This window comes from Vipera berus (genome assembly GCF_964194415.1).
Source record: "Vipera berus genome assembly, chromosome: 14".
In the NCBI taxonomy this organism is placed as follows: Eukaryota; Metazoa; Chordata; class Lepidosauria; order Squamata; family Viperidae; genus Vipera; species Vipera berus.
Genome location: NC_138217.1, coordinates 7,447,935 through 7,471,137, shown reverse-complemented (window position 1 = coordinate 7,471,137; position 23,203 = coordinate 7,447,935). Strand labels below are relative to the sequence as shown.

Genomic DNA, 23,203 nt, shown 5'->3' with positions numbered 1-23,203 from the left:
GTTTTTGATTAAAGCTCTGCGTAATAGAATAACAAGAGTCCGGAGAAGAACTGTAACTTGAAAAAGAGTCTCAGAGGAGATCCTCTCTAGTTTTCACGGAGGTAAACAAAGGAAGAGAAGCGGAAGGATATTCAGACTTGCCAGATTATATAATCTTGGAATAAAAACAGTATCAGCATTCATAACTCTGCACTGATGATGTTACCTAGTTGGGTAACGAAACGTCTGCAAGAAAACCACCCAGCTCAGAGAGCAGCAAGGACCTAACCTCCTCCTCCTCCCCTCAGCTCCACTCTTTTCTAATATTGATGATGTTACCTAGTTGGGTCATGAATCATCTGCCAGAAAACAAAACAACCAAGCTCAGAGAGCACCAAGGACCACGTAGTTGTCGTTCTCTCCTTCTCCTGTCCACAAATCCCACTCCTGTCTAGCACAGATGATGTTACCTAGTTGGGTAAAGAAACATCTGCAAGACCAACAAGCTCAGAGAGCATCAAGGACCCTACAGTCCACCTCCTCCTCCTCCTCCCCATCTTTGCAAACCTCACTCCCTTCTAGCACTGATGATGTTACCTACTTGGGTAACAAAAACGTCTGCAAGAAAACAACCAAACTCAGAGCACCAAGGACCCCATAGTCCGTCCTTCCTTCCTTCCTTCCTTCCTTCCTTCCTTCCTTCCTTCCTTCCCTCCTTCCTTCCCTTCCTTCCTTTCCTTCCTTCCTTCCCTCCTTCCTTCCTTTCCTTCCTTCCTTCCTTCCTTCCTTCCTTCCTTTCCTTCCTTCCTTCCCTCCTCCTCTCCATAAATTCCACTCACTTCTAACACCGATGATGTTACCTAGTTGGGTAATGAAATGTCTGCCAAAAATACAACTAAGCTCAGAGAGCACCTCATTCATAATTTCCTAGCCAGGTCTCCTTGGAAGAGTTGACATACATCGAGGAAGGAGGCAACCATATCCTTCTCAGTAGCACCCAGATAAGTGACAAACAGCACCAGCTACGTGATCCAGAAAGGTAGAATCATCATCAAGGAAACCACACCCCAACCAAGATTAACAGGGCAAGCCACCATAGGTAAACATCCAGCAAACTTCACTTTCCCACGCCTTGAAGATGTAACCTTGCATTTGTATCAGTAATTCTTTTTTTTTTCCTCTTCCCCCGAGAGACACTGGAGAGGATTGAGTTGGAATAACGTTAGCCAATAACCAGAGAGTGGTTCTAGAAACCGTTTTTTTTTATAAAGTCTACCTATGTTAAGAATTCAATATTGGTGTACATTTATATTAACAGAATATTTACATGTTGCTTTCTTTTGTTGCTGTTTTTTAAAACAAGTCAAAAAAAAATCTAATTTTCTCCATAAGATAAGGCAAAAAACAAACAGTTTTTGTACATTATTATTAATTATTATTATTAATTTTTTTTTAATATATATCTGTAACTTCAATTTCAAAGTACCAGAGAAACCGGTGGCCTCGATTCAGGAACCTCACAGTGGACTGTATGAAACTACAGTTATCTCCATAAATAATACTTTTAAGAAACCCTGGATGTTTTTTTTTTTGTTGTTCTTTTTGTTTTTTTACTTTTAAGGATCTGAGGCCACAAAATTTAAACTAGAAACAAAACCTTCTTTTTCTTTTCTTTTTTTTTGTGTGTGTGTGTGAACAAAAAAGCACAAAATTTAAAAAAAAATACATTCATTAAAAATGTTCCTGGCATTTGGGGCAATATATATATATATATATGCGTGTGTGTGTGTGTGTACATATATACATACACACACACACACATATATGTATATGTATACATACACACACAAACCTGATAATAGTTTAACTCGGCACGGAAGCAAAGGGGGAGCAAAATAAAACCAGGAAACAAGACACCCCCCCCCAAAAAAAATCAAGACCTATATATTAAACTTTCCATTTTTTTTCTCCCAGCAACCGTGCAGTCGGAAGGTTATTAACCTCGGATGCCCCTTTCCGCGCCTCCCCCGGTCCCCCTCCCCCTCCATCGCTTTTGCAACTGTGCTTCATTTCTACAAATTTTACAGTTGTAAAAATAAAAAAAAAAGTTTACAGCAGTGCATTTTAAAAACAAACCAAAAAACCCCCCAAAAATATGGGTGTGGGGGGATGGGCGCTTCCCCACACACACACACACCGCCCTCCTGTATTTTACAGGCGAGTTTGAAAAATAATAATAATAATAATTCGTCCTGCGGGTGGGGGTGGGGGGGGCAGGAATTATCGTGCTTCGACTTCTTTGGGATTTTTAGAAGGGGAATAATCCCGGGATTCCGGGTTCGTGAGTGGCGTAGTCCGACGGGGGGAGGAGGGTCTCGTACTGCTAGCTGGGACCAATGGGGGCGGGGCGCTGAGCGCGGCGGTGGGTGGGTTCCTGTTCAAAATCCCGTTGTGCATGGCGGCCGAAGGGCTGAGTCTGGGGTAATGCATGCCACTGAGGTGAGACATGAAGGAAGGCATGTGGGCCAGGTGGCTCTCGATGGGGGACGTGTGCAAGTGGTGCATCCTGGCACGCTCCAATTCTTCCCGTAAGTGCAACCTCTCTCTCTCTTCCGCCTGCCGGAACCGCTCCTGTTCCCGGCGGGCTTCCAGAAAGTTCTCGTGGTTGTAGTCGTGGGGCTCGCGGTCCCGGTAGGAGCGCTCGTGGTCGTAAAATCCCGAGGTGGCGGGAAACCTATGGAGGGGATCTGCTCGGAGCTGGAAGTCCATCCGGCGGTGGAGATCTAAGCTCCGGTAGGCGTCGCGCAAGGGGTCCCTCATAGGGTCCCAGGAGAAGCCTGGGTGGGGTAGCCTCTCCCGGCCCGCGAGCGAGTTCATGCTCATTAGCGGGGTCATCATGCGGCTACGTTCCAAAACGTTCATGGTGTTCATCTGATGGACGCTTCCCATGGAGAGGGGCATGGTGGCTGCCATGGTGTGGGGCAGGGGTAACCCGTGCAAAGAAGGGGGCGGGGGGTGCTCGGCGCCTCTCGGATGCTGCGAAGATTCCGAACTCACAACCAAGACGTCGCTTTCCTCTTTACGCTCTTCTTTGACCTTGATGTCATTCTTGATCTTCTGGAGGTCCGTCAGAAGCTCCGGCTTTCTCTCCACGTCCTTGTTCATCAGGTTGCTGAGTTTCAAGCTTTCGCTCAAGGCAGGTTTGCTGTACGGAGAGACCGACTGGATGACAGGCTTGCCGTTGTCCTCCAGAGATCTCTTTTCATGGCTTGGAGGTTCCTTCACGGGGGAGCGGCTTTCTTTGATCTTCTGCTCTGCCACCGGAGGAAGATCTCTGAGCCGGTCAGGAATCTCTCTCTCCAGATCTTTCGATCTGTCTCGGTCGAGGAGAGCAACTTGCCGGGGAGAATCGCTTGCGGCCTGGCTGCTGCTACGGATGAGGTTGCTGATCTGGTGAGTCACGGGTGCGGAAGCGGGCGAGGACCGGTTCGAATGCCGACTTTTATCCAGGAGATCCCTGGAGGGAGAGAGATTTGAGTCTGTTAGTGTCACATGTAGCCATTTTGCATTATAAATCAGCAGCATTGGTAAAACTGGGTTTACGAATTGCATACATCTATGAAGTATGTATATACCGTGTGTGACCAAAAGGTTTCACTTAAAGTGACTTATTATTATTATTATTATTATTATTATTATTATTATTATTATTATTATTATTATTGGTTTGTGCTTAAATTGTAAGATGCCCTGAGTCTTCGGAGAAGGGCGGGATATAAATGGGATTAAAATTAAATTAAAAAAATTAAATTAAATTATTATTATTATTATTATTATTTATTATCATCATTATTGTTGTTATTATTATTATTATTATTATTAATTAATTATTATCATCATTATTATTGTTGTTGTTGTTGTTGTTGTTGTTGTTATTATTATTATTATTATTATTATTATTATTATTATTATTATTATTATTATTAACGTTACTGTGGTGGGTGGATTCACACCCCAGGCTAAGTTGCTTTGGTAGCGAGATGGACAGCATGAAAAAAAAAGAGGGAGGGAGGGAGGGAGCGGAACGAGGAGGAGAAAAGAGGAGAAGAGGAAGGTGGAGAGAAAAGAGAGGAAGAAGAGAGGAGAGAAGAAGGAAGATAGAGAGTAGAAGAAAGGGAGGGAGGGAGGAAGAGAGAAAAGAGAAGGAAGGAAGGTGAACAGAGATGGAGGAAGGAAGGAAGGAAGGAAGGGGAGAGAGAAGAATGCGAGGGAAGGAAGGAGAATGAGAAGGAAGGAAGGAAGGAAGGAAGGAAGGAAGGGACAATGAGAGGGAGGGAGGAAAGGAAGGAAGGAAGGAAGGAAATGGAGGGAGAAGAATGCGAGGGAAGGAAGGAGGATGGGAAGGAAGAAAGGGAGGGAGGGAGGGACAATAAGAGGGAGGGAGGGAGGAAAGGAAGGAAGGAAATGGAGGGAGAAGAATGCGAGGGAAGGAAGGAAGGAAGGAAGGAAGGAAGGAAGTAGGTGGGTACTGGGTGAGTTCCCACAACACCCTGGACCCCCCCAAACCACGTACACCGGTCCAGTCTCGCAAACGCCCAAGAAGCACCGGGGCTTTTTCAGCAGGACGCGCCCCCCCGCCCCTCCTCTCTCACCTCTCCTTCTCTCTCTCTTCTTTACTCGAGGAAAGATCCCTCTTCTCAGCGTCTCGGTCCCTGTCGTGATTCGTCACGGACGAACTCCGCTCCGAGTCCCCCGGCTTGGGCCACTGAGGCGGCGTGGGAAAAGAGGGCGGCGTGCGATGCAGCCGGTTCCAGGGCTCGTGGGGGCTGCTGAAGCCCTGGACCGCCGGTCCGTCTTTGTGAGCAAAGAGGCTGCTGTGACCTGAGAAGCGGAGAGAGCGGGCGAATTAAATAATTAAATAATTAAATAAATAAATAAAGGCAGGACAATTATTTTAAAGCACATTTATCTCTCTTTTTTAGGTCTTGGGGGAAAAAAAAGAGAGAAATGGGAGGGGGAGGAACGAGACCCCAGCTCTGTGGACTGAAAAAGGAGCCACGGAGAGTCTCTGCAGGCAAAGAAAAACCCTTGAAATCTGAATAACTACTTGGAGGTAATGAGGCCTCCTTTGGTCTAAAAGATCCCAGGTGAATCCCGAAATCACGCTGCGCCCTGCTGTGACATCCAGAGCTAAACTGGGCCTATTGTGACTCTCCCGCCTGACGCTTATTGTCAGAAGGCAACTCGTTTACAAAAGGATCGGCTGCCTGCCAGATAAAGCGGTGATTGAGATCTTTGATTGAGGCAGGAGTAGGCTGAGCAGAAGTATAATAATTCGGATCTGCAACGGACATCTCTCCCCGGTTCGGTCAGCAACGCAGAATTCTGTGGGGTCCTCGGCGCTCTCCGAGCTTGGTGGTGTTCTTGCAGATGTTTCGTGACCCAGTTAGGTAGCGTCATCAGTGCTAGAAGGGAGTGGGGTTTGCTCTCTCTTCCACACCCTTCTAGCACTGAGGACGTTACCTAATTGGGTCACGAAACGTCTGCAAGAAGACCACCAAGCTCAGAGACCCCCAAGGACCCCACAGTTGAACCCTGAGCTACAAAGACTGTTAAAGGTAAAGGTTCCCCTGCACATGCGTGCTAGTCGTTTCCGACTCTAGGGGGCGGTGCTCATCTCCGTTTCAAAGCCGAAGAGCCAGCATTTGTACGAGGACGTCTCCGTGGTCATGTGGCCGGCATGACTAGATGCCAAAGGCGCACGGAACGCTGTTACCTTCCCACCGTAGCGGTCCCTATTTTTCTACTTGCGTTTTTTTACGTGCTTTCGAACTGCTAGGTTGGCAGAAGCTGGGACGAGTAACAGGCGCTCACTCTGCTACGCGGCACTCGGGATTCGACCCGCCAAACTGCCGACCTTCTGATCGAGAAGCTCAGCTTCCTAACCCACTGAGCCACCGCATCCCACAAAGACTGCTATCGGTAGTCATAATTCTGTTGGCCACTGAGCTTGGCGTCCCCTAGATGTGTTGGGAATGCCGTTCCCAAATCCCTAACAGGAACAGGGCACTGAACTGGCCATTGAACAATTTGGGGACTTTTCCTGTCTCACTGCATCTCAAGACGTTGAGGAAAGTGATGTAGCTTCCTTGAAGGAGAACATAATCTACTCGACATCTTTTTTTATTCGTGACAGTACCTCCAAGAACAGACAGATGATAGCTTTGTGGCATGTGCTCTGTTTTTTTTTCTCCCTTTTCTTTCTGGGCCTACACAATAAACTAGATGCTTTTGAAAATTATAGATATTGTCTGCATCGATGACTGCACACAAAGGCACAATCCTTGAAAGACCAAGACAGTGTGTTCCGGTCTCAAAAAAATAAAATAAAATTGCAACGTGTGCTCCGATGTCTCTTTGGTCGCACTAAGCTTCCTTCCAGGAAGGTTCAAGTGACCTCTTTTCCTAGAGTTTTTGAGTCTCAACCCAGCAGGCCTTCTCTCCAGAAAGCTGGGCCTACTTAAGGAAACCCTCGTAACACCTCATGATGCTAATGAGCCCCAGGCTATTTTTGGAAGGCGCAAGGACGCTGCAACAGCCCCTACTTGTGCGCAAGGGTGGAATTCAAGACTGCCAGTCTATGTTTAGCTATTCTTTCCTGGAGACAACCATCAGGACACGCAGTTATTTCCCAAGGAGCGTGTGGACCACCCGGGAATAAGAAGGATGGCTGGGACACCACACCTTTCCAATCATCCAGGACACAACAAGCCTGGTCTGAAGGACAAACAGAACGTTCCAGTGTTCCTTGGCGTGTTCTGCCTATCCCACGTCGCACGTTGTGCACGTGCTTGCATAGGTTATGTTGGAATCGATGAGAGAGGAGAGTTCAAGCTTTTCTACGTTCACGCTTCTATCTTGAGATCACTGGATCCTGGCTGCAGGCCTCTGCTGGGCGATGAGATGTCCTCCAGCTATCAGCCCCCTTCCTAATCAATCTGCCCCCAAGCGGGTCTTCTTTTCAGAAAGCTCAATCCGGTGAAGGAAGGGGGTCTCGGCAGCTCAACGTGGTCAACGGCAAGGACAGTCCAAAATATCGTGGGGGATCCTCCAGTTTCTCCCCCTACCCCCACCTCCGAAATGGAATCGAGAGACGGTTGCCTTGACCGAAACCACAGAATTGATCCAATCTGATGTGCTTGCAATTCTATGATTGCTTGAAAATAGTCATAACATGCAGGTTCTTTGCTTGTACTTCAGACACGCACACACGCATGGGGCGGGGGGGGGGGTGTTGAATTAGAAGACCTCCCAAGGTTCCTTCTAACTCTATTATTCTGTTGTCTGTCTGTCTGTCTGTCTATCTATCTTCTTTCTATCTATCCACCCATACATATCTATCTATCTATCTATCTATCTATCTATCTATCTATCTATCTATCTATCTATCTATCTATCTATCTATCTATCTATCTATCTATCCATCCAGGTTTTTTTTTGTCATAGAACGCTCAGAACGGAGTTCCGGCACCTTTTTTTTGATGGAACCTTGTAGGGTAGGCAAGGCGGGTTGTATGACATGTGTGAGTTCCGGCACCTTTTTCTTTTACAAAAAAAGCAGTGAGTCTATCTATCTATCTATCTATCTATCTATCTATCTATCTATCTATCTATCTATCTATCTATCTATCTATCTATCTATCTATCTATCTATCTATCTATCTATCTATCTATCTATCTATCTTCCATCTATCTTCTTTCCATCTATCCACCCATCCATATCTATCTATCTATCTATCTATCTATCTATCTATCTATCTATCTATCTATCTATCTATCTATCTATCTATCTATCTATCTATCTATCTATCCACCCATCCCTATCTATCTATCTATCTATCTATCTATCTATCTATCTATCTATCTATCATCTATCTATCTATCTATCTATCTATCTATCTATCTATCTATCTATCTATCTATCATCTATCTATCTATCTATCTATCTATCTATCTATCTATCTATCTATCTATCTATCTATCTATCTATCTATCTATCTATCTATCTATCTTTCTCATTCATTCATTCATTCATTCAAATTTGTATAGCTGCCTATCTCAAACCAATGAGTCCAGGCAGCGATCAATAATAAAAACAGTGAGAACATGACACACAAAGAAATTAAATACAAACAGCAGCCAAGAAATATTACAATCTATTGGTATCATCGTCACCATGTAATGGGAACATTCATGTATTGGGGACTCCAGGCCTGGGCACATAAAACAGGTCTTCAAAAACCTTCCAAAAGGCCAAACAGGGTTGGGGCCATCCTAATCTCAAGAGGATGGATGTTCCAGAGCACAGTCTATGTCTCAGAAGAGACACACTTCCTGGTACCCACCAGCCAACATTCCTTGGCTGATGGGAATGGAATATGTCCATCCTACTGGACCAGACTGGATAGGTAGAAATAACTGGGAGTAGACAGTCCCTAAGGTAGACCCTGTCCCAAGGCAATGTCTTATGTTCTCTTACCTCAACAGTGATGCCATTCAATGGGTGCTATGGCCATCTGCCTAATGTGTCTATGGAGATTCTCAATCTTCCAGGTCATGGTTGTCCCAAAGGTGTTTTTTCAAGAGGCAGCTGGACTTGCTTGTTTTTCTTGGAAGAGGTTTCGCTTCTCATCCAGGAAGCTGCTTCAAATTCTTGGATGAGAACTGATTCCGTTCACGAACTGAAGAAGCTTCTTGGATGAGAAGTGAAACCTCTTCCAAGAAAAAACAAGGAAGTCCAGTTGCCTCTTGAAAAAGCACCTTTGGGACATCCAGGTCTTCAGTGTCCCAAAGGCGCTTCTTCCAAAAGGCAATTGAACTTGCTCTTCCCGCAAAGTGGTAGATCCTGAAGAACCACTGAAGCTACTTCCTCAAACCTTGGACTTGAGACACCCCGCCCCCCCCCAAAGGATGCTTAAAGGGGAGGGAGAGATTTCGTTGGGCTGCCCTTTTTCTATGGAAGGTGAGCTGAAGTCACCACTCCTGGTGGATCTGGGACATCAATTATAGAAAGTCCCCTACGAAAACTCGGAATATTTGTAGCCTCAGTCCTTTGTTGTTTGGGGGAATGTTCTGAGAAGCTTGCCTTGCTTCAAACAAGTGGCCACCGGTTGCTTTTGAGAGGAACATGGGTCTTCTCAGGGAAAGAGGCTAGTCTGCAGGAACCCATCCGTACTTACTCAAAGTATGACTGCCTAATCCTCCAAAGGCATTGCTGCTTAAATTTCCAAGGCCGCTGAAGGTGCTTGACCTGCTAAACGGATCTGGAAAGGCAAACAGGGTTTTAGCCGGCATTTAGCCAAGAATGCTGGAAGACTAAATCTACCCCCTTTTTTTCTACCCGCCCCCTTGTTTGTTGCTTTGTTTATTGCGTGGTTTGAATCCAAGTGGGATTAGGGCAGACTTGTCAGCTAATCCTTCTCCCCGTGGGCCCTGTGCGCAGAACATTCTCAACGGGTTGAAAACGGAGAGTGGATCGGAGGGCTTGCTAACATGGAAACAGGTGGTGGAGTTAAGCCTGCCAAGAGGAAAGCAAATGTTCAAGGCCGGGATGACTAAAGGCAGCCACTAAACCAAAATCTGAGCAGCTCAGATTTGGGAGAGCAAAAGAAGAAGCTGGAAAACTGGTTTGTGGTGGGACGTGTTATGGAGGACCCACCAGGAGGAGAAGACCTCATGATCGGAAAACTCAGGAAGGCACAATCAGGACATTTGAGAGGCGCGTCGCCCTCAACAATCACAGCTGGGCCCGAAATTTCTCCTGTTAAACGAGAACGGTTGCTAGGTGACTTCTGCCCCGTTTTACAACCTTTCCTGACACCGCTGTGAAGTGAATCGCTGCTGCTGTGAACTCAGCAAAGCGGATGTGAAGTGAATCCGGCTTCTCCACTGAGGTTGGCTGGTCAGAGGGTCGCAAAAGGGGGAGGGGGCACGTGACCCCCCCCAGGATACTGCAACCGTCATACATATGAGTCAGTCGCCAAGCGTCTGAATTCTGATCACGTGACCATGGTCATCGGTGTGAAAACCGGTCCTAAGCCACTTTTTCCAGTGCCGCTGTAGCTTTGAACGGTCACTAAACGATTTCTTCTCTCTCCCCGGCCCCCTTCTTGGTTGTCTTGGTTAAATTACACGTTGTGGGCCCCAGGAGCAAGAATTGGACCGAATCTAGAAATGACATTTGCGGGTGGCAAAGGACAAGTGGCATCACCTTGAAACCACGTTCTTGAATTTAAATTCAGATCCTTGTAGCGTCTACCTCTTCTCTTATCATTTTTAAGTTTTATCGGCATTTGGGCGCTCAGAATCTACTCCCAAAGAGCAAAATTCGACTTGTTTCGGCAGCACAAACAAGACACACACAGGTGCGCGATGGGGAGTCACGGCTGAAGCTCAAATTCTTGCTCATGAGCGCAGCCTTGCTTGACCGGCTCAAAATAACAAATTGGAGCTTGTGAAAATGAAGGCCGGGTTCTCTCCGGGAATAGACCGATTAATAATTTAATTAGGCCAGAAGGATGACTCTCCTAAGCTTAATTTAAAGCCAATCCAGATGGTTAGGGCGCTCCTGATGAAAGCCTGTCAATTATGTCACAGAGACTCCCGATCTACTTCTGGCTAAACGGCCAGCTGGGTTGAAACTGCATCAACGACTTGCCTTAAACGTTTCTGGATTGTGGATTAATTATTTTGTCCTCCACCTGTCCTAACGAAGATAGTTGAAGATTTACCATTTGCCCCAAATGGCCCACCCAAAGAAGCCAAGCACAGCTTAAAGCAGAAGGTGTGATCTACAAAAGGGATGGGTGACTTGGTTGAAAGTTGGGACGTAGCCTCTTCAAATCAGGGTCTCCCTCTTGGGAGAACTCAAACGTTGCTTCAGAAACATGATCAAGGTTTTCAGATACTGCTTTTTCCAATGGCAAATAAATTGGCTTCATTTAGAAGGAAGGTTCCCCCCCCCCCCCGCAAGCTTAGGAGGGTAATTTTCTTCGGATTCTGTTCTATTCTACACCTGATCTATAACCGTATTTTCCACGCCAGGGATGTTACGTAGCAATTGCTCTTCCAGTAGATAAAATTATCAACGCCTTCTACACACCAGTCTTCCTTTTCCTTCCTAGGTCCTGATCGCAATAGCAATAGCGCTTAGACTTATATACCGCTTCACAGTGCTTTACAGCCCTCTCTAAGAGGTTTACAGAGTCAGCCTGTTGCCCCTCAACAATCTGGCCCCTCATTTTACCAACCTCACAAGGATGGAAAGGCTGAGTCAACCTTGAGCCGGTCAGGATCGAACTGCTGGCAGTCAGCAGAGTTAGCCTGCAATACTGCCTTCCAACCACTGGGCCACCAGGGCTCTGATGCAGGAGAAGTCAAGGCTTATATCCAAGGACTGGTAAATCAGAAGAATAAGGTTTACTTACACCTACCTGCCAAGTGGCTGGTGGGCAGGAAGCTGCTATGATGAGGCGAGGTTCCGAATGGAGTGGAGTTTGGGTGAGCAGACCCTGCAACAACAACCACAACCCCAAAATAAGCTTGCAACAGCATCCGAGACTCGCATTTACAGCCTGGTAACTTAGGGAAGGTCCCTCCTGAGCTTCTTGCTTGGCCCATTATACAGCTGAGGGCTGTGCTAGCTCTTATCTGACCATTCCACAGGCGGCATCTCTTCCCTCCATCTCCCAAGGTCTTTCTCGCAAGCATTACAACCCCCTCTTTTACAGCCTGAGAAAACGAGGGAGGGTCCCTTCTGAGCATCTTTCTCCACCCATTGTTCAGCTCTGGGCTAGGCTGTCTCTTATCTGACCATTCCCGAGGCAGCGTCTCCCTAGGTCTTTCTCACATGCCATTACAGCTGTCTCCTTTGTAGGATGGGAAACTAGAGACAGCTCCTCCCAAGTCTCCTGCCCCACCCATTATGCAGCTCTGGGATAGGCTGTCCCTTATAGGATTATTCTATAGGCAGCACTTCTTCCCTCCTTCTTGCAAGGTCTTTCTCATATACTATTACAGCCCCCTCCTATACAGCCTGAGAAACTAGGTAGGGTCTCTTCTTAGTGTCTGTCTCCACCCATTGTTCAGCTCTGGGCTATGCTGTCTCTTATCTGACCGTTCTCTAGGCAGCATCTGTTCAGTCTATCTCCCAAGGTCTGTCCCACGTATCATTACAGCTGTTTGCTTTAGAGGATGAGAAACTAGAGGGGTTCCCTCTGGAGTGTTTTGCCCCACCCATGACCCAACTGCGAGCTATGCATTCTCTTATCTGAACGCTCCCTTGGCAGCTTCCCTTCACCCTGCCCAAGGACCCTTATCTGGCCTTATTTCACTCCCTCCCTCCATCTTGAAAACCCTTGCTGAGATTCTGAAAGTATTTTGAGAAGGCTGGAGAAAGGGCCAGGCTGCCCTTGGGACTTGCTCTGGCGTGGTCTTCTCGCCATCAGAAGATGAAGACAAGTGAGAACTGGTTCTGAACAACTCAAAAAAGAAATCATGGTGTGTGTGTGTGTGTGTGTGTGTGTGTTGGAAGCAGCTCTGGAGAATGGCACCCATTGTTATCGATGTACTTTGCAACGCGCAGGTCTTCCTTGAGACGGATGGAGGCTGTCACGCCATAAATCCTTTAGGATATCCGAAGGTGCATGAACAAATGGGTGATTTCTTCAGAAGGGACGTCTTTCCAACTTGATGACCCCGGGCTGATAATCATAAATAGGAGGAAAGAAGAGGAGGGCTCCTCAAGAGGAAAACCAGGAATGTAGCCGTGGGTTGTCAGGAAGCTATTAAACCCAATGTTTGCTTATGGCTGTACATCCATCCCAGGGACAGGAGAACCGGGGATAACTTATGTTTTTGGTGGTAACGTAACTCGCCTGGAGAAGCCGCGTTTCTCAGTGACTGTCTTCTCGCTCAGCAAGGACAGGAGGAAGCCTGGGATGCTGGAAATCCAGATTTATGCTTCCCTCCGTCGAGTCACGCCACGTTTGTTCCGCCTCTTCTCTGCCTGTAGCCAACTTTATTGAGATTTACTGCCCAGTGCATCTTTGGGTATTCACAGATGGAGAGGAATAATTTATAAGCCACACGGGGCTTCGGATTTGATTCTGAGAAGGTATTTTGAAGCATCGGGAACACACCTGCCAAACTCATTAAAGATCCCGTATTTGTTTTCTCAAAGGATCTAGGGCACTGTTTTTTGTTTTTTTTTTGCAACAGAGGCGGCACGTGTGCATCAACATTGATTTTCCTCACCTGTGCTGGAGAAAAGGGGTCGGGCCAGATCTTGTGAATAATGGAAACCAGGAAAGACTCCGGGGGCTGGCGGTCTGCTGAAGAGGTCAAGTTTTCCGCCTATTTCCAGCTTGTGGGGATCCAGCTGCATTTGCTGTCGAAAGAAAAGAAAGGGCAGAAGCCTTCGTGATCCGTTTCCATTTTCTCGGCTTGGGTTGATGTAGTACGTGTTGGTTACAACCTCTCCCATGTTTGCCCAGTGGGTTGAAAACCCACAGGCAAAATTGGTGCCGACACTTTTTTTAAAAAAAAAATCCCATTTATATCCCGCCCTTCTCTGAAGACTCAGGGCGGCTTACAATCTAAGAAGCACAAACCAATGTGCTTAGCAGTAGCCTTCATTCTATGTATATGCCTGCTTATGAGGGCTTTCACACACCCCCCCAAGCGGCATTATTACAAAGTCAGCTTAATTGCCCCCAACAATCTGGGTCCTCATTTTACCTACCTCGGAAGGATGGAAGGCTGAGTCAACCTTGAGCCTGGTGGGACTCGAACCTGCACTAATTGCAGGCAGCTGGTGTTACTTAAGGAGGCATTAGCCCACTGCTCCACCAAGGCTCCTTTTGTAAGAGGGAAGCTTGTTCAAAAGCCAAATTGAGCCATGTCAGTTTTTCCTTCTGCCTACAAAAAGAGTAGACCTGCTCCTCAAACCTCTTCATAGGTCAAAGGATCACTCTGCAAACTCTTCATACGGGAAACCAAGTTCCATGAAAATCAGAGGAGAACCTGCCATGATTCAATAGCTAGTAGACCGGACCAATTTTTTTTTCTTCTTCTCTCCCCTCCCCACCCCTTGTTAGTGACTCAACTAGAGCAGTCAATGATGGGGAATGAAGCACTGAACAAAACACAAAGGGATTGTGGTTGATCACAATAGGGAGGAGGGTGTCGCAGTGACTTCCTTGACTGTCGACCTCTCCTACTCAAGCTGTACTTCTGCAACCACCACCTTCACAAAACATCTGGGCGTTGTCCAACCCATTTACCAAGCGACTTCTATACAGTCAACAAGCAGCCACAAGGTGTTAGGGTGTTGACTTCTGTGGTTGGGGGCTACAATTCTGAACTCTGCCATTTACACTGGCAGATGTCCTTTTGTTTCTCAGAGTTTCTCCCCCCACCATAGAAAGGAGAGGCTACTGCCACTAAGTCTTCTCTCTGCTTTACTCTGCATGTTCTCCAACCTGTAGTTCTACCACAGAAGACGTCCAAGCGTCTTCTAATATTTGAGGGGCAGTCACAAAGGAGAAGGGATGAGGTCAACCCCCTCTTCTCCTGTCCCAAGGGCAGGACAAGAAATGACAGATCATTAAACAGAGATACAACCTAGAATTGAGGAGAAATCACCTACAAATGAGAACAATTAATCAGAGGAACAGCTTACTCCCTGTTCTTCTGGCTGGTCCATCACTGGAAGTTTTCAAGAAGAGACTGGACAGCCATTTGTCTGGAATAGCAATAGCACTTAGACTTATATGTAGCTGACAGCACTCTCTGAGCAGTTTATAAATGTCAATATATTGCCCCCCCCCAACAATCTGGGTCCTCATTTTACTGACTTCGGAAGGATGGAAGGCTGAGTCAACCTTGAACCCATTAGGATCGAACTCCAGGCTGTGGGCAGAGTTTGCCTGCAATATACTGCATTCTAACCACTGGGCCACCAGGCTTCCCTCCAGAATGACATACAGGGTCTCCTGCTTGAGCACTGGGTTGGACTAGAAGACCTCCAAGGTCCCTTCCAACTGTGTTATTTTGCATTCTGATCTTCTCTTCTGGGCCTGTGTAGTTAAAGCTTGGATTGGTTTTGCTACTCGGAAGCCCGGCCCCAGAGAAACACAACAGCCATTTCAGATAGCTGAGATAAGATATTCAAAGATAGAAAGGCTTAATTATAATTCCACGCTTTACAAAGGGAAGCAACCGGGTGAGAAATGGGCGTCTTAGCAAATCAGGGGCAGTGACAAGGGGAATGTCAGCCCCAAAGCCAGAAGAGAGAAACGCTGGATCCTAAATGAATATCCTTGATTACCTTGATCTTCTGTTGGTGATGGTAGATCTGCCAAGCAATCTGCACGTGGACCGCACACCATTTTCCAGGCTTCTGTAATAAGACAAGGACTGGGATTTAATTTTAAGCAGTGGCGGTGTCAACTGCTAGCTCCTTTGTGCAACTGAGTACAGGCAGTGCTCGACTTACAACCAGAATGGGCAACAGTTTCTGTTACTAAATGAGACGTTTCTTCAGCGAGTTGGCAGTTAACTCATATTCATGACAGTGGCAGTGTCCCAGGAGGGTCACGTAATCCCCTTTTGTGACCTTCTGACAAGCAAAGTCAACGGGGAAGTCAGGTTCACTTAATAACCATATTACTCATTTAACAACGGCAGTGATTCACGTAACAACTCTAGCCAGAAAGGTCGTAAATTGGGGAAGTGAATCTGGCTCCCTCACTGACTTTGCTCATCAGAAGCTCACAAAAGGGGACCATCTGATCTCAGGACACGGCCACCATCATAAATATGAGTTAAATGCCAAGGGTCTGACTTTTGATCACAGGGATGCTGCAATGGTTGTTAAGTGTGAAAATCGGTCGTAAGTCATCCTTTTTTTCAGTGCGGTTGTAACTTCAAATGGTCACTAAACAAACTGTAATTATTTTGATTTGATTTCAAGGCTGCCCTAATGTGCATAAGGAGTCCTCAACGTACGACGACTCTTTTAGTGAAATGTGGTTAGCTAGACACTGTGCCTGCTGCAATCTATAATCTCACCCACTGTCAGGTCCACCCCCTTCGGCTTGGCGCCTTGCTGGCGCCCTGCCATCGACATGGGGAACAAATGGGCAATAAAGCTGTGTACATTTTATGATGGGAAATTGGGAGGGGGGGACTGACGGTTGAAGAAGAACAGAGCATTTTGGAATCTGATCCATGCCTGCGTCTTCAAGGCTGCGTCCTCTGAGAATGGGATTTCACCAGCCCAAACACCTCAGCACTTCCCAAAATTTCTTGACGGTGACAGACTGGGCACACAGGGACGGGCTATGGGAAGAGGGCTGGAAGGGGACCAAGGGGTTAGGACCAAGGAGTCAGATTTGGCCCGACTCGACTGCATTTAGCCTCTCTTAGTAAAAGTGCCTTTTCACTTCAATCAAATCGTTGAAGTTTCGATTTCCTAGGACAGGGGTAGGCCACCTTGGCTCTTTTATGACTCGTGGACTTCAACTCCCAGAATTCCTGAGTCAGCCACGCTGAAGGGAAAGGGAGAGGTTTCCAAGCTGAGCCATGCTGGCTCAGGAATTCTGGGAGTTGAAGTCCATGAGTCATAAAAGAGCCAAGGTTGCCTACCCCTGTCCTAGGAGATCAGACTGGGGCATTCTTTTAAGAGAAGCATTACGAAACATCTTTATCCATGTCATTCCACCCCCCCAAACTTTAAAAATAAAAAAGTAGATATTTAAAAAAAAAATCCTGACAAACCTTACTTACTCGTACAGGAGCCCGATAGGCATCAGCCACCTAGGGAAAAACATGAAAAAAAAACATCAAAATTTTATGTAACCCGGACTATAAAAGGGAAATGTTAATTCAGGGTGTGGAAAATATCAGAGAACCAGCAAGAAAAGTGCTGCTTCTTTATTTCAGCGTTAAATTGCCTCAAGACTTAGAAAACAAAGAACTCTTTAAGCTTCCAGTCTGTTCATTAACTTGGAATTCAGACCGGCTTTAAAACGATCTAGTTTTCCTCCCTTCTTTTTTTTTTTCCTCCCTCCTCACGGCAGAATTAACATTTCACTAATTTTGAGACAGGGACGCAGTGGCTCAGTGGGTTAGGACGCTGAGCTTGTCGATCAGAAGGTTGGCAGTTTGGCGGGTCGAATCCCGAGTGCCGCGTAACAGAGTGAGCGCCTGTTCCTCGTCCCAGCTTCTGCCAACCTAGCAGTTTGAAAGCACGTAAAAATGCAAGTAGAAAAATAGGGACCACTCCGGTGGGAAGGTAACAGCGTTCCGTGCGCCTTTGGTGTCTAGTCATGCCAGCCACATGACCACGGAGACTTCCTCGGACAAGCGCTGGCTCTTCGGCTTTGAAACGGAGATGAGCACCGGCCCCTAGAGTCGGAAACGACTAGCACGCATGTGCGGGGGAACCTTTACCTTTTAATTTTGAGACTTGTGCCGCGAAAAAAGAACGGTGGGGCCGGCCAAGAAAAGAAGTACAGGAAGTCCTTGACTTACGACCAGAAGGGAGCCCAACATTTCTGTTGCTAAGTGAGACAACGGTCCAGTGAATTTTGCCTCATTTTACGACCTTTCTTGTCAACAACTGAGTGAATCACTGCAGTTGTCAAGTTAGCCACATGATAGCTAAGTGAAGGTGGTTCCTCCATTGACTTTGCTTGTTAGAAGGTCACATGACCCCGGACACAGCAACCGTCTTAAGTACATGCCAGCTGCCAAGTGTTTGAATGTTGATCGTGGGGAAGGCCGCAACGGTTGTTAAGTCTGGCAAATGTTCATGCCTCACTTTTTTCAGTGCCGTTGTAACTTCGGACCCTCACTAAATGAACTGTTGTAAGTTGAGGAGGTCCTCGATGTATGACAGTTCATTGAGTGACCATTTGAAGTTACCACAGCATCGGAAAAAGTGACCTATGACCATTTTTACGACGGTCACATTGTCCCGGGATCACATGGTCCCCTTTTGCGGCGTTCTGCCCAGCAAAGCCAATGGGAAGGCCAGATTCACTTAACAACTGTGGTACCTGCCGTGATTCGTTTAACAGGCCTGGCAGGAAAGGTCTTAAAATGGGGCGAAACTCACTTAGCAAATGTCTCCCTTAACAACAGAAATTTGGAGCCTGATTGCGGCCGCTAAGTCGAGGACTACCTATATGTCTATATTTTTTTTCTGTTGCAAATCGAGGCCCAAAGGAGTTAAGTAATTATCCTCCTTGGTAGGTTAAGAGGAGCTGAAAGAGGTTCATTCGAACTCGTCACTTACTCCAGGTGTCTTCTGAAGAAGCGTGTGGTGCACTGTGCTAGGCCTGCTGGCCACATCAATTGGATTGGAAGTCTAGAAGAACAAAAACGAAAAGGTCGGTGAGTTTTCCTTCCTAGCAACGCTTCGACGCGATGCTAGCAAACAGGAAGGAACTAAGATGATCCAAGGCCTGGAGGCCAAAACATACGAAGAACGGCTGCGGCACTTGGGTTTGGCTAGTCTAAAAGAAAAGAAGAAATAGGGGAGACTTGAGAGCAGTCTTCCAGTATTTGAGGGGCTGCCACAAAGAAGAGGGGGGGTGTCAAATTATTCTCTAAAGCACCAGAGGGCAGGACAAGAAACTATGGTTGGAAACTCATCAAGGAGAGAAGCAACCTGGATTTAAGGAGAAACTTCCTGACAGTGAGGACAATTAACCAGTGGAACTGTTTGGCACCAGAAATCATGGGCCCTCCATCACTGGAGATTTCTAAAAAGAGGCTAGACAGTCACTTGTCTGAGATGTTTATAGGTTCTCCTGCTCCAGGAGGGGGCTGGACTAGAAGACCTCCAAGGTCCCTTCCAGCTCTACTCTATTCTACTTAGACGACCCTGGCTAATATTTTAAGTCGTGAGCTGCCCGGTGTCATTTGCCGAGATGGGCGGCGCTAGAAATTCAAATCAATCGAACGAATCAAAATCACGCAAACTGCCTCTCACTTACTTTGGCCATCTCGCAGGGGGGAATCCACCGGAAAAAGCCATTCTCTTTCTGGAAGAGTCAGCGGTAAAAGGAAACCAGGCCGCCAAAAAAAAAAAAAAAAAAAAAAGAGTGGCTGGACACCATCAAAGCTGACACCAGCCCGGGTATACAACAGTTCAAAGAATTAGTGCAAGATTGGAAAATGGGGACTCGGCCCACAGAAGTCGGACTCAACTGAATGGGTAACGTTATCGTCTTCGAAGAAAAATACACTTAACAGCAGTTCATTTAGTGACTGTTCAGAGTTACGACGGCACTGGAAAAAAAAATGCTTTTTTTCCCAGTTGCTTTCCAGTTATGACCGTTGCAACATCACCAGGATCCTGTGATTCAAATTCAGACGCTTGGGGCTCAACTGTGGCCGTTAAGGACGACCTGTATGTTCAGATGGGTTGAAGTGTTGCCAATTCTATTCTCCTTTTTTTTTTTTTTAAAAAAAAGAGACTTTTGCTTTCTTGGAAATATAGATGTGCACCAGGTGGATCCAGGTGAATTTCTTTTAGTTAATTCATTATGTTCCTCCCTTTTAATTGCCACTCTTGCTGACTTCATGGGGAGGTTGTCTTGGCAGCCAAGCAGAATGGGTTTGTCCTTTCCTTCATCTGGGATTTCCCCCCTCCCTCTTTTTTTGACATCTCAGTCTAGCCTGCAGCCCTTGTGCCTACTGGAAGATGCCAACCGAGGGCTTAAATCAGGTTAACGCAGCCGGTTTCAGAGACGTTAACGTCTTCCAGAAAGAGTTAAATGGACGGAGGGATTCTCACTTCTCCTCTGTTTCCTTGTGTAATTAAAAATAAAAACGTAGTACATCATACTTCTGGGCTTTAAACGTTGTTTGAATTTATTTTATTTAAACAAAGCAAATAACTGGGGGAGAAACGCTCAGGAGTGGCTCAGAAGTGGTCAAATGCAGTGCGTATAGTCAAGGCTATGGTCTTCCCAGTTGCAATGTATGGCAGTGAAAGTTGGTCCATAAGAAAGGCTGAGCGCCAAAGAATGGAGGCCTTCGAACTATGGTGCTGGAGAAGATTCCTGCGAGTCCCTTGGACTGCAAGGCGATCAAACCGGTCGGTCCTAGAGGAGATCAACCCTGACTGCTCTTTAGAAGGCCAGATCCTGAAGTTGAAACTCAAAAAGACTTTGGCCACCTAATGAGAAGGAAGGACTCACTGGAGAAGAGCCTAATGCTGGGAAAGATGGAGGGCAAGAGAAGAAGGGGACGACAGAGAATGAGGTGGCTGGATGGAGTCACTGAAGCAGTAGGTGTGAGCCTAAATGGACTCCAGAAGATGGCAGAGGACAGGAAGGCCTGGAGGAACGTTGTCCACGGGGTCGCGATGGGTCGGACACGACTTCGCAGCTAACAACAACAAAGGTAACTCACAAAGCTGTGTTCTGGGAGTGGGTCGCCCCCAACCAAAGTGGGCCACATCAGGAAGGGGACCATCAACCTGACCAACTTTAAGATGCGTGGACTTCGACTCCCACCATTCCTTGAGGGCGGGGGAATTCCGGGAGCTGAAGTCCATGCGACATTAATGTAGTAGGGTATAACAACAGAAGCCTGGAAGTTTGTCTGAATGTCCCTTTGTCTTTGTTTATACAAACAGAATTCCCTTTGTCTGTTCTTCTACAAATGGAATCCACGTGTGATTGTTTTACCTACCTACTTTTCCTTCCTTCCTTCCTTCCTTCCTTCCTTCCTTCCTCCCTCCCTCCCTCCCTCCCTCCCTCCCTCCCTCCCTCCCTCAAGGCTACCTCAACAACCTTCCTCTTCCTATGTGGCATTGCTTTGTTGAATGATTGCAACGGTCAACCAAGTCCTTCCAGTTATGCCTTGGGAGCCAGTAATCCCTGGAATCCAGTGCCAATTGTTGGGGGATTTTTTTTTTAATGGACCGAGGCCTCGGAGACAGCTACTCGCTCTTCCTTGCCGTGACCCAGCACCTGTTTCCCTCCAAGACCAGAGCAGTTAAGTTTCCCTAGGCGTTTAAACCCGCAAGACAAACCAAACCACTGCCGGGTTTTCAAAGAGAGTGGCCCGTCACAGGTCAACCACGAGGGATCAAGGATGGTTTTAAAAAAAAAGGCATGCTGGGGCAGAAGGAATGAAGTCTTCCAGGCTGCTGGAGTGGTAGACCTCCCGCCTCCACGGCTGAGCGGAGACCGGCCTGATCCTGCCCCTTTTCCAAATTGAGGGAGGGGGGGAGAAAGAGAGAGAGAGGCAAAAAATAACAGCTGCGATGCGTTTTAAGGTCACGTTACATTAAGAGTGTGAATGATAACGTGCCCCTCCTCTTTTGCTTCTCCCCCCCCCTGCAAGACAGATGGGAAAGCTTCCTTCGGCAAAGCAAATTGAATCCTTTTGACCTTTCCAGAGTTCTTTGCTCATGAGAAAACGGCCTTTGGGAAAGCAACTCTGAAGTCTGCAAGTCAGGTTGGGATCACGAGGCAAGGATTTGAGCGACGAGGCCTGGGGGGGGGGACCGGACACCAAAGGCAGGAAAATAAAAACAAGCTTTTTTTTTCCTAGAGGGCAAGTGGGGGGGGGGAGAGAATTCATTACACCCTTAACTCCCTCTCCCCACTCCATCAGCACCACCTCCCGGACATGTCTGTCAGGATGATCTAGAGCTTAAGTCATGGTGGGGTGGGGGGAGGGAAGAGGAAAGTGTTTGAGCCTTAAGAAAGTTAAAATGATTTGTGCAGAGTTTGGTTCTGCTCGGAAGATTTGCGTTCTCTCTCTCTTCCAAGGAGATTAATCACAATCTCTCTCTCTCTGTGTCTCTCTCTTTCTCTGTCTCTTTCTCAGCAAGTTAAAGATAATTTAGGTATGGCCCTTTTCTCCCACCTCTGCCGAATATATATATATATATATATATATATATATAAAATATATATATATATAAAAGTTCTGTAAAGGAAGATGGGAATTCTCGGGGCAGAAGATTCCTGGGTGAGTTACAAACCCATCGGAGGTGATGCATCTTCCACACATGCTGGACAGAAAGGGGTGGGGGTGGGGGGAAAAGAAAGAAAAGAGGGACCCATGATGGAGTTCACACGTTTTTGGCTTAGGAAAGGTTTGTCTATGTAGCCACTAAAGAAATCAAGCTGAAACGGGTTGGCATAAAAGAATTCCAAAGCAGCCTCGCCGTTTTGTTAAGTCCTGATTTATTCACTGGGCTGGGGCTCCACAATGAACCAGGGTAAGCAGACTGTGAGACGTGTGTGTGTGTGTGTGTGTGTGTGTGTGTGTGTGTGTGTGTGTGTGTGTGAAACCAGCTTGTCTCTCGGCTTGGATTAATGGGCCCCGTTGCAATCCTATGCAGCTTCAAGAGGATTTCAGTTGAGTGAGAGTCTCTTTGGCTGACCCTGGAAGGCAATCGAAGCTGGTCTTCACTCCCGCATTTTAATTTTTCTTTTATCTCTTCCTTTTCTTAACTCTTGATTTATATTTTTCCCATGTATTTTTATTCATGCAATTTTCCAATACAATAGAAAATCTGTATCTTATCTACCATCTGATTATCTATACCTATCAATCATCTCTCTCTCTCTCTCTCTCTCTGTCTATCATCTCTCTCTATCATCAATCTATCATCTCTCTCTCTCTCTCTTTTTTAATCTATCATCTATCCATCCATCTTGGATCTAAGAAGATCCAAAGCCATTTCTTGGTATATTTTTCTTTCTTGGGCTTTTAATTTTTTCTATGCTTTGTTTTCTTCTTCTTCTTCTTCTTCCTTACTTTATATTTGTTTTCGTTAGCTTTTACTTTTGGTTTAAAAACATTTAATAAACTTATTTAGGAGAGAGAGTGAGAGTGAGTGAGTGAGAGAGAGAGAGAGAGAGAAAGAGAGAGAGAGAGAGAGAAAGAGAAAGAGAGAGAGAGAGAGAGAGAGAGAGAGAGAGAGAGAGAGAGAGAGAGAGAGAGAGAGAGAGAGAGAGAGAGAGAAGGGTTAATGGGAACAGGCTGCTGTTAACCGATCAGTTTCACAGATGGCCTCCTGTTTTTGGTTGGTTTCACTGCAGCCATTAATTTGATGGCTGACTGGAGAACTGCCTTAGGCCGTTTGCCCTGCAAAAACCCTAGGCCAGGGTTAGGCAACCTTGGCTCT

The 23,203-nt window shown here is 46.5% G+C and overlaps 1 protein-coding gene across 1 annotated transcript in view; it reads right to left on the bottom strand.

Annotated features, from left to right (window-relative positions):
* Window positions 1-1,220: 1,220 nt before the first annotated feature.
* The window catches only part of FBRSL1 (fibrosin like 1), a 523,964-nt gene continuing 501,981 nt past the window's right edge, over window positions 1,221-23,203 (bottom strand). The window contains exons 12-20 of the mRNA XM_081338816.1: window positions 19,044-19,091; window positions 18,341-18,412; window positions 16,819-16,857; window positions 15,368-15,439; window positions 13,294-13,426; window positions 11,466-11,549; window positions 9,219-9,302; window positions 4,632-4,860; window positions 1,221-3,496 (exon numbers count right to left, since the gene is read on the bottom strand). Of these exons, the coding sequence (XP_081194942.1) occupies window positions 2,260-3,496; window positions 4,632-4,860; window positions 9,219-9,302; window positions 11,466-11,549; window positions 13,294-13,426; window positions 15,368-15,439; window positions 16,819-16,857; window positions 18,341-18,412; window positions 19,044-19,091 (1,998 nt within the window). The 3' untranslated portion in view covers window positions 1,221-2,259. The remainder of the gene's footprint in view (window positions 3,497-4,631; window positions 4,861-9,218; window positions 9,303-11,465; window positions 11,550-13,293; window positions 13,427-15,367; window positions 15,440-16,818; window positions 16,858-18,340; window positions 18,413-19,043; window positions 19,092-23,203) is intronic.